General features: G+C 36.1%; 2 protein-coding genes across 2 annotated transcripts; both read right to left on the reverse strand.

Annotated features, from left to right (window-relative positions):
* Positions 1-794: 794 nt before the first annotated feature.
* LOC126629638 (protein MIZU-KUSSEI 1-like) lies at positions 795-1,951 on the reverse strand. The gene has a single exon (XM_050299722.1). It carries the CDS (start codon positions 1,891-1,893, stop codon positions 1,147-1,149), a length of 747 nt encoding a protein of 248 aa, XP_050155679.1. The 5' UTR covers positions 1,894-1,951; the 3' UTR covers positions 795-1,146.
* A 3,049-nt stretch (positions 1,952-5,000) lies between these two features.
* On the reverse strand, positions 5,001-9,903 carry LOC126629640 (protein LNK3-like). Its single transcript, XM_050299723.1, has 6 exons — positions 9,612-9,903; positions 8,207-8,582; positions 7,519-7,792; positions 6,151-6,240; positions 5,898-6,049; positions 5,001-5,704 (listed from the first exon to the last, which is right to left on the reverse strand). The coding sequence occupies exons 2-6, from the start codon at positions 8,569-8,571 to the stop codon at positions 5,347-5,349; spliced, it is 1,239 nt and encodes a 412-aa protein (XP_050155680.1). The 5' UTR covers positions 8,572-8,582; positions 9,612-9,903; the 3' UTR covers positions 5,001-5,346.
* Between the last annotated feature and the right edge of the window lie 9 nt (positions 9,904-9,912).

Raw genomic sequence — 9,912 nt, forward strand, 5'->3', positions numbered from 1 at the left:
TAACAAGTTACTTGTCAAGTGGAAAGGATGGTGTGGACTGGTGAGAGTGAGAGGAGGAAAAGACAGAAAAAAAATAGGAAAGAGAGAGAAGAGGAAATGACGAGTGTGAAGAGTGAAAGATTGATGAAGATGTAAGTGTTGTGAATAATATGTGGATGGTCCACATGAATAGTTTGTTACTATTTATGCACAGTATTTTCACTATTCATTTGTGGAAAATTTGCAAAGTGAATAGTGCTTTCTCTTTGTTTATAAAATGAATGAGAGGTGAAGAAGAGGAGGGACTCCCGGGAGAGATAGGAAGGAAGAAAGGCAGAGAGAAAAAGAGAGGAAGAGAGAAAAAGAGAGGAAGAGAAGAGGAGATAATAGAGAGAGTTATCTTTGTACTCCTATTATTCCAAATTATAATGAAAGCACCACTACTGCCTCGAGGACGTACTCCAGTCACACTGACTGTAAAGGAACCTCGTAAAATTTGTGTCTTATTTATTTATTCCACTGCACACAACGTCTATTTTACAACAAACAGTACATTGTGTGTTGGATTTGGCTTGGTTTTAGGACTTAGGCTTGTTTGTGTGATTTTATTACCTTTTCATTACATTCAAGTTTTTGGTGAAGAAAAAATTTTGGTGGAGCTCTTTTTATTAAGGAAATTTTAACGAAAAGCGTATGGTATTGTTCATTCTAACGAAAAATCACATTTTTACACTAAAAAGTCAATTCTGATACTATTCACTTTACCATTTATTTTATCTTTATCGTTAAAACTCAAAATTTTCAAACATTTTTCATTAATTTTCCTTTTTATTAAAGCTCAAAACAAAAGTTGCATGTCTTTTTATCTCTTGAACAAACAAAAGAACATTACAACTTAAAGCCAGAATGCACAACTAAATTTAAAAGAACGGGCCAAATTGCAGGATGTGAAGGACAGTCACAATTCCAACATTGCCTCCATTGAAAACCAATTAGGAGGCATACTTTCCCCAAATCCCTTTCAACGCCATTGCCACCTTGACACTTCGTGCCTTGCATGTTGTATGTACCCTTTTCTTTTCTTGGTACATTGCTAATTGAGGACCCTTTTTTATCTTTCCCAAGCAACATTAATTAACATTTTTTTTTCCTCAGATTTCACTTGAATTAGACCCTGACGAAGAACACACTGAGCTCAGGGCCATTGTTTCCATCCGGATTCATCATATAATATGTCTCCGAATCCCTAGACCCAACAACACGTTCGAACTGTGCTCGCATGTACATTAAGTCACCATCTGGCAACTCAGTTTCATTCGGTATCACCCCAGCACCCATGGACACTGCATGCAACACTTGCATCACACTCAAGCCATCCCCCGTCGGTTCTCTTCTAACTCCGTACCCTGATTTCTTCCCATTGCAATACAACACCCATATCGGCTCATCAACGATCTTCGTCTTCTCACCCGGTTTCTTTTCGCACTCCAGGGCTATTCTAACAAGCCCCGTTCCCATATCTTGGAGAAGCTTTCCTGTGGGTATCCCAAGCTCAAGGACAAGCATGGGAAGACATCTAGGGCTTTCCTGGATAACGAGGTTAACTCTAGCTTTACGGCACCCAAATAGGGTTCCAGTCATCCGTGTCCCTCCGTGGAGGTGTCCGTCTCCAATACGGTTTCCGTGGAGCGAAACGGGGATCTTGCATGAAGGAGATATGATTGGAAACGACCGGAAAACAGCACGAAAGCGCCGGAAGAGTTTTTTAGGTCTTGATGGGCCTTTTTTGGTGGATGGTTGGAGGGAGATATGTGGAGGTGTATTCACCGTTGGTGTAGTTGGTTTGGGGTTTTGGGACCATGGCGACGACACTGGTAGCCGTGGCGGTGGTGGTTGTGCTTCCACCGCTGCCATAAGAAAAATTGGTGGTAGGTAGGTTGCTGAATTGCTCGGGACGGCAATGCTTGAGTGATGATTTGGTGAGAGCTTGGGTTGTGGTAAAGAATGAGTTAGGATGTGTAAGAAGAGGAATTTAAGTATGTAATTTTGTGGTGTGCACGTTGCGATTATTGATGAATAGTTTAATGGGGGAACTAAGGTATCGAATGTTTTTTTCCTTGTTTATAGTGACTCTGGTTAGGCTTTTAGTTTGGTGGTTTAGCTAAAGATAGATATATTAACAAAGCCGTACGTGGCAATAAGCTTTTTAGTTTTTATTTCTTTATTTTATTTGCGTCAACATGTTTCTAGATATTTTCGAAGCTACTTATTAACTCCAGTTGAGGAAACAAATTTAGTGTGTCCGGTAACGAGAATACGGATGATACATTACGTGTTTTTATGTAAGTGGTGAAATTTTTTATTTTTTAAGTTATTTACTTTTTCCCATCATTTATATAGTAACATGTAGTGTACCATCCCGTGCCGATCATACTGAAAAATCTCTCACGGTGTACGGAGTGTTACTTCACATGAAAAAAAAATGATATACTACTTCGTGTTTCGAACAAACTGAAAAATCTCCTCCAATTGAGGCTTTATTGTTGCCTTGCACACGAGAAGAAATATGTACGATAAGTAGTGCACTCTTAATTTTCTGACATTAGTGCTTATCTACTAATCAACTTGATAAGTATTCTTAATTTGGAAAGAAAAAAAAAGAACATTGGTCATCATCCCTTCAAATGAATTTTGATACAAATTGTAACACAAATAAGCCATATTAGCAATGCTTTTTTTCCCCACATAATTTGTAAAACGTAAAATATCTCCTTTTAATTCTTATTTCTTTTTAATTTTAAGTTGTCACATAATTTTTGAAGGTTAATCTAATCAGCCGTCCGGTACTTCAGTTGACTTTTGTTCTTGCCAGTTGACTATGAATATTATATTTTACTTAGTTTTCGTTTCTCATTTTACTAACCATTTTAGTAATGTTTGGTTCAATAAACATATTGTCTTTCCTCAATTCCAGATACTGAATATACTTTCGTTTAAATTGTTAAAAAGTTATCCACAAGATCGATAATATCAGAAGTAATATAAAACTCTCCATAAACTATAAAAAAAATTTGACAAAAAACATATATAAATTCTATTAAAGGAAAAAAAAAAAAAACTAGAATGTTGACGTGTAATTAGTCCATTCCTAACTTACACTAATATTGTCTTAACTTAACCACTTATTGTTAGGTGTTGGATTTTATTATAAAAAATCTCAGTATTTAAGTAGTGAAGCCATACACTTATATATTATATTTTATTTTTTCAATTCCCCGATATTGGACTTATATTCAACAGCCACTACCCAAAAGAAGTTTGGTAACCTTTATTTTCTAGTAAGTACAGTTAACCACATATATTCAGAGCGACCCGTTACAAAAGGAGCCAAGGCTTTTCAAGATATGACAAAATAATATACAGTTAAGTTCATCAAACCCAACACCTATTGATATGTTGTTAGGTTAGAGCAATATTGATACTTTTATGACAGACCATGCTGGCTCTAAAAAGTTTATCAATTGCAATTTGATTAAGTCGAGTTTTTTTCTCATTGTCATTACTATAGTATCAAGTTATCTACTATATGAGAACATAAGGCATACGAGGAACTTGAGCAAAATAATTTAGGGTAGTGTTATCTACAACTATTTTTACTTCTTATACATTTCGCTTAATTTTCAGTCATCGAATCGAAGAAACTAAAGAAGACAATGATAAAAAAAAATTAATAAGAATGTATGAAAAATAAAAATAAGTGCGTAAATAGCATTATCCATAATTTATTTACTTTCACCATTTTCATTAAAACTCCATGAAAGAAGTGATCAAAGGGGAAGAAAATGTCTATATAATTGACTTTAGAATAATTTGAGAGCATGTCGAGGAGCATGAAGTCAATGTTGACAACATTGAATCTTTGATCGTTTACTTCCTCATATCCAAGTCCTACAGTAGTTTGCACTAAAATGCAGCCCCTCACAAGTTTGTCTTTATTTTATCTTAGTTTTATATATTTTATTTTATAATGTTTAAGTTCTTTATTCAGTTGAAAGTTGTTAAATTAAACATTCATATTTATATTTGTAGAGAAGGGAGAGGCACTCATACGAGTCCCTCATAACAAGCATTTAAATTTTAAAGAATTGTTTTTATAAATTAAGATAAATTACATGATCATCTTTACCAAAGTGTCAGTAATAATTTTTTTTAAGTAAATAAGAACTTGTTTAGAAGTACTTTTAAAATGGTCAAAAACGTTTGATGACAATGTTCTTGGAACAAATCCTTAGTAGAAGTGCAAGCAATCCAGTCCTGCAATAAGCGCAATTATGTAATAGTTTCAAATGAACCCTAAGTAATCAAGATAGCAGCTTTACTTGCTCGAGTAAATCAAGATAGTAAGCCTGGATAAACAAATCTAGATTAAAAGGAAGCTCCCACAGCACATTTGCCGTAAATCTGGTCCTCAAGTGAGACCAATCACACAATGCACAACTCAATACCCCGAAGTGGCACAAAAGAGAAGAAAATAAGGTGGCGTAAACACCAAGGCAAGGAGTTGCCAAGCCGCACATCTGTAAAATTAACAACAAAACGTGTTGAGTCAAATTGGAGACGGGACATCGTACCAGGGCCGAACCAATACCGGTACAAAAAACCCGCCGGAATCTAGAGAATGTGGCAACGAAAAAGGACACTGGTGTGGTGGAGAACTGACCAGAGGTTGTGGTTAAGCTGAACCCAAACGCCCAAATTAGGCCATAAAGTCCCCAAATCGAAGGATTAAAGCAAGCACACAGCCTTGTGCAAGCTCCATCAACATGACATCGATCTCCAACGAGAATCGGGGTAGGTTGCTCCACCAATTTCGAACAAGAATTGGGGCCGTTGCAGGTGGCGCGAACAAAGGGCGGGGGAGGACAGAGCGAGGAGGTCGAGTTGTTACAACCCAACCACAAAAAACACCTCTTGCAAACCTTATAGACTATAAGTTATAGTGATACCAATCCCAGACTGTATAGACTACAAATGTACCTCGCAATAAAAAATAATCCAAACAAGTTACAAGTTACAGCGCACACTTGAGGATGCATGTAAAGTCTTCCGAATACAACACACTACAGCGAAATTAGCACGAGCCTTCTGTAGGAAAGCGTAATTCCGTGTCTATGATGAGTTACTGAATTAAATTCACTCATTCACGTGTCGATCAAAACTGAGTAGAACAGAGAGACATCAAACCTTTGAACATTGCACACTAATTAGACGGGATTATATGTACCAAGCGAAGTAACAACCGCTCTCAAAGCAGTTGGAGCTAAGTTCTTTGACTACTGCCATGTACGCCTTTCTTTGAATAGCCTTTTAGAACCCAGTTGTAGACTCGAACTCCCTCATTGGAGCTTTTCGCTTCCCATGGGCATTACATGACGGTAAACTGCTGTGCATTTGATCATCTGTCACCACATCCATGTCTCCTTCACCTAGTGTTGGAACTTCAGCATCTTGTGGTAAAAGCGAGTGAATATGTGAATGAGAGATTTGAGGCCGGTAAGTGTTGTCAGTTTGTTGCTCAGTCGCTCCAAAGACTTCTTGTTTGGAGTCCAATGATGCTCCTCCAGAAAGGTCTTGTGCATTAAAGTCCATCTCATTAAACATGAGGTTTGCAACGGCTCTGTCAATGGTGTTCGTCTCTGATTCCATCCTTTTCTTGCTCCCTGGCCTGAATATGAAATTTATTTTTCGATCAATAAGGGCCTGAGAGACAATAACCATGACAAGGACATGGCAAAAACATTAACAAACTAAACTATAATTTGACCATCACGATTCTGCAATGCCAGTTTGCTAACCTGAAATGGACAAATTATATTCTAACGAGACAGAAGTAATGCAGTAAGTATTACAAAATATACCTGACTGTTTCATCCTGGGCTGTCCATGATGAAGCGTTTTCATTTTCCATTGCTTCATCTCCATCTTGGCTCTGTGTAGCGTGATTTTCTTTTGAGTTATTGGCAAGTCGGTACAAGGAATCTCGAAAGCAAATTCGGGTCTTCTCATTCAACTGATCATTAAAAAACAGGGTAAGATTTCATAACAAAAGATGAATGTGATGGATGTGCTTTACAACATGCGCATTATTCGGCTTGTAAAATTTAAGTTTACCTGTTTCATCACCATTTCTAGTTCATGTAATACAGACTCTTCAACTGATGACTCCTCACCACCAAGTCCAATCATGCTGGTTTCTGCTGTCTGTAACATAAACAAAACTACATTAATAAGATACTGCTGGTCAAGAAAACAATTACTACAGAAATATACAAATGCTAGTACAAAAAATCAACTGCAATAGCAGATGTTAGCAACCTTCAATGAGGGATTCTCTTTCATTTTCATGCAAATAAAAACAGACAATGAGAGAGCACAGATGCAGAAATCTAACTATATGGAGAACATACGTCTGTCAGCAAAAATAAGTGTTTTTTTTTTTTTTAACATAGTGAAACTTTTCTTCAAAATAAAAGAAAGACGAGGAAAAATGTAAGGCCCATTAGTTAAATACTTTATCATAATCCTTTTATCTCTTTTCATGTAGACGGGGAGGGAAAAAAAGATGAGTGAGGAGAGATTAGAGAAGGGAAGGAGAGAGTATGGAAGTACACAACAGAGCTCTAGAAGGCTTAAAACTACAAACAATTTGTATTTGTTTTAGTTTTAAAAAGCATTTCTCTTTTTAATTACATAAGAAAATATAAGAATAAGATGTTATTCGATGGAATGTACAGCAATTACTCTAACTGTTTTGTAGTTAGGTGTAGAATAACAAATAATATCATTCAAAGTAAACCTTCTTATTTTCCTTGAGTGTTGAAACCAAGGAAAATAAGAAGGTTAATGTTAAAAATTTAGAGCTAGGATGATTCACAGTTACCAATAAAAACACTAGCAGATATAAAATCCCAAAAACAGCAACCTCAGGTGGTATTAAATAAAAATAGATATTACATAAAAGCACTTGGGACATTGCCATAAAATTGTGTCAAAGCACATAATGCATAAACAATGATATGGTATAGATGATAATGTGACTTGTCTTACAGAGTAACTACAAGGCCACAACACAGATCAGATTGAGGACATCAAACTTTTCAAGTTATCATATGATTCATATCCTAGTTAATGAATTTTTTCCCGAAGATGAAGTTCTCGGGATAAATTATTAAACAAAGTCTGCATCCACGTAGCCAGATTTTTTTTTTGACTTTTAATGAAATCGGGATTTTATGTTTCTAAAACTACATACATACCATCTTACACTCTGGAAACTACAAAGAATTATGCACTTCCTGTTAACTTAAAAAGCATAGCAGATTTTCAGTAAAACCAAGTTCTACGCAATACGCAAGTAATAGCCACTTAGACACTTCAACATATAGATATATGAATATTGTTAGTAACCCAAGCATTTTTTGAAGACAGCTGTCCCCAGGATCCAAACAAGGCAAGCTAATGGTTCAACTAAAATCTTACCTTTAATGGAAGACAATCTTTGTGCTCCGAGTTGCATTGAATAAACTGTGAAGTAGTGACATCCCCTTTATCTGAACCCACAGTTGGTGACAAGGCATGAGTTTGAAGATACATTGAATTTCCTGCACTGTGCACACTGCTCGAGATACTTGGTGATTCCAAACTCATGCTTGTCGAGATACTATCAGCAGGTAACATGCCATTGGAATCAGAACAAAAATAGAATGATTTGTGTGCATTTTCTGATCCAGGAAGATCATCAAGTAAGGAACTCCTGCATTAAGGGAAAATCAGATGTTAAAAAACAAGCACAAATCAGATGACATTTTGATTGAATTTAAAGCACATAAAATTTGGGCATATTGGAAACAATGGATACTGAATGACTCTAGTGCATCACCAATAATGAAACTTTATCTTCTAAAATAGTCAAAGAAAAGTAGGATCTTCCAAGAATGGTGTTATAAGTTTGGATTTTATGCTTTTAAATTATTCAGTATCATGCAGCCGATGCCATCTTTCGTACTGGAACCAGCCCCAAGATAAAATAGTGCAGATATGACATGAAAATACAATGGAGCAATTCAATTTCCACTGGATTTCCTATTGATGCCACAATTGATTATGACAAATTAAGGCAGTTAAGAAACTACATCAAGTATCTTAATCCCAGAGGTTACGCTTGTACAAGAAAATGTCATCCATCTGGTCGAGTCCTGCTAGGTCTTCAAGTTGATTACAGGCCCGATTGTATGAAAGACTGGTCTGCTGAAGAGAGGCCTCGGACAATCCTTCACATGCACTTGAACTGCTCGACAGATCTTTTTCATTAACAGAAGTTTCCATCATGGCTTCACCAGACAAACTGTTACCACTGAAGTTGAGCTCTCTATTGAATTGTGGATACATTGAAAAGCATTTATTAGTCGACTGAAAACATTCAGATGGACTTATTCCCCATCTTGACCAACTGTCTGGTGATGGAAGCCTATCCGATTGTCCATCATTTGGAACAACAAAATCATCAACGCCAGTTCCGTAATACAAATCCATGAGACTTAATCCTGAAATGGATAATAGATATGTTATAACAAGCATAAATGAATAATCATCACAACATGTAATTCTATTTTTCAGATTTTGTGAACTTATTTGTGTTAGGACGAGTCAACAAAAAACCAGAAGCAAAATGGGGGGAAGAAATCCTATATCCCCTTCATGTCGGTTCTCCAGTATAATCATACACTTCCAAGTCTTATACAATTAGATAACAAAGCAATAAATCATTTACAAAATTTCATCTATTCTTTAAACCACTATATCCTCAGTGTTCTTGTAATCAAACAGAGATCTAGATGTCTTGTTTGATTACTAGGATTGGATTGGATTAGATCGGACAGGATAATCATAATATTCAAGGTGTGCTTGAAGGTAAGACGAATGATTTTTCATTTTGAAGAGATTATAAGGGATTACACATGAAGGAAGCTTATTCTTTTTAATCCTACCATTTTGTAGGGACTAGAAGTGATAACTTTCATTAATGAGTGATCCATATTATGCCTTCAACTCGGATAAAATCTCTTAATTTCTTCCTTCAACATACCTCGAATATAATGAGTAATCCAATACAATCCAATCCTAGACACCAAACAAGCCCCTAGAGGTAAAGGAAAAGTATTTCAAGAAGCATACTTCAAAAAGTTTAGTCAACTAAGCTTCTTCTACATGAAAAGTATGACCAAATTAACAAGAGCTCAAATCTAGTTCCAGATCTGCTTAAAACAATAAAGGTAAACCATTTAACTTCACAATTTCTTTGATTTCCAATACTGACTGCATCCAATATATTATATAATATTCCCTTAAAATTTGAAAATTCATTTCTTTCGTACACTTTCACAGCATCAGAACCATCCAGAACTCATCAAATCAAGTAAAACTCAAAAGTCAAGCCACTGTATCAACCATCATCAGACAATAACATAACAGCAGTGAATAGCAAGATCAATCCAAAACATCCAACAGTAAAATCCCAAAAAAAACCAAGACTTTTCACAACTGATACAAATCAAAGAGCTAAGAAAACATACCTTTGGATTGATTATTTGGGAATTTGAACAGGACCCAGTTTCTAATTCAGAGATTTAAGTCAGCCCAGATGAAGAAATTCGATATATCAGACTGAAAATTGAGATGGGTTTCCGTGGGCTTTGGAGTGTTTGAGTGTTTTCAGCTGGAAAACAAATGAGGCGGCCGTGGTTTTTTGGTGGCCAGGCTTTTTCTGGATTTTAATTTAGACTAAAAATAGACAACTTGGAGGTAGATAACAAGATTACAGATGGAAGAGAGAGAGAGAGAGAGGGAAGGAGAGAGGAGAGAGAGAGGAAGGAG

Source organism: Malus sylvestris, chromosome 7 (assembly GCF_916048215.2).
Source record: "Malus sylvestris chromosome 7, drMalSylv7.2, whole genome shotgun sequence".
In the NCBI taxonomy this organism is placed as follows: Eukaryota; Viridiplantae; Streptophyta; class Magnoliopsida; order Rosales; family Rosaceae; genus Malus; species Malus sylvestris.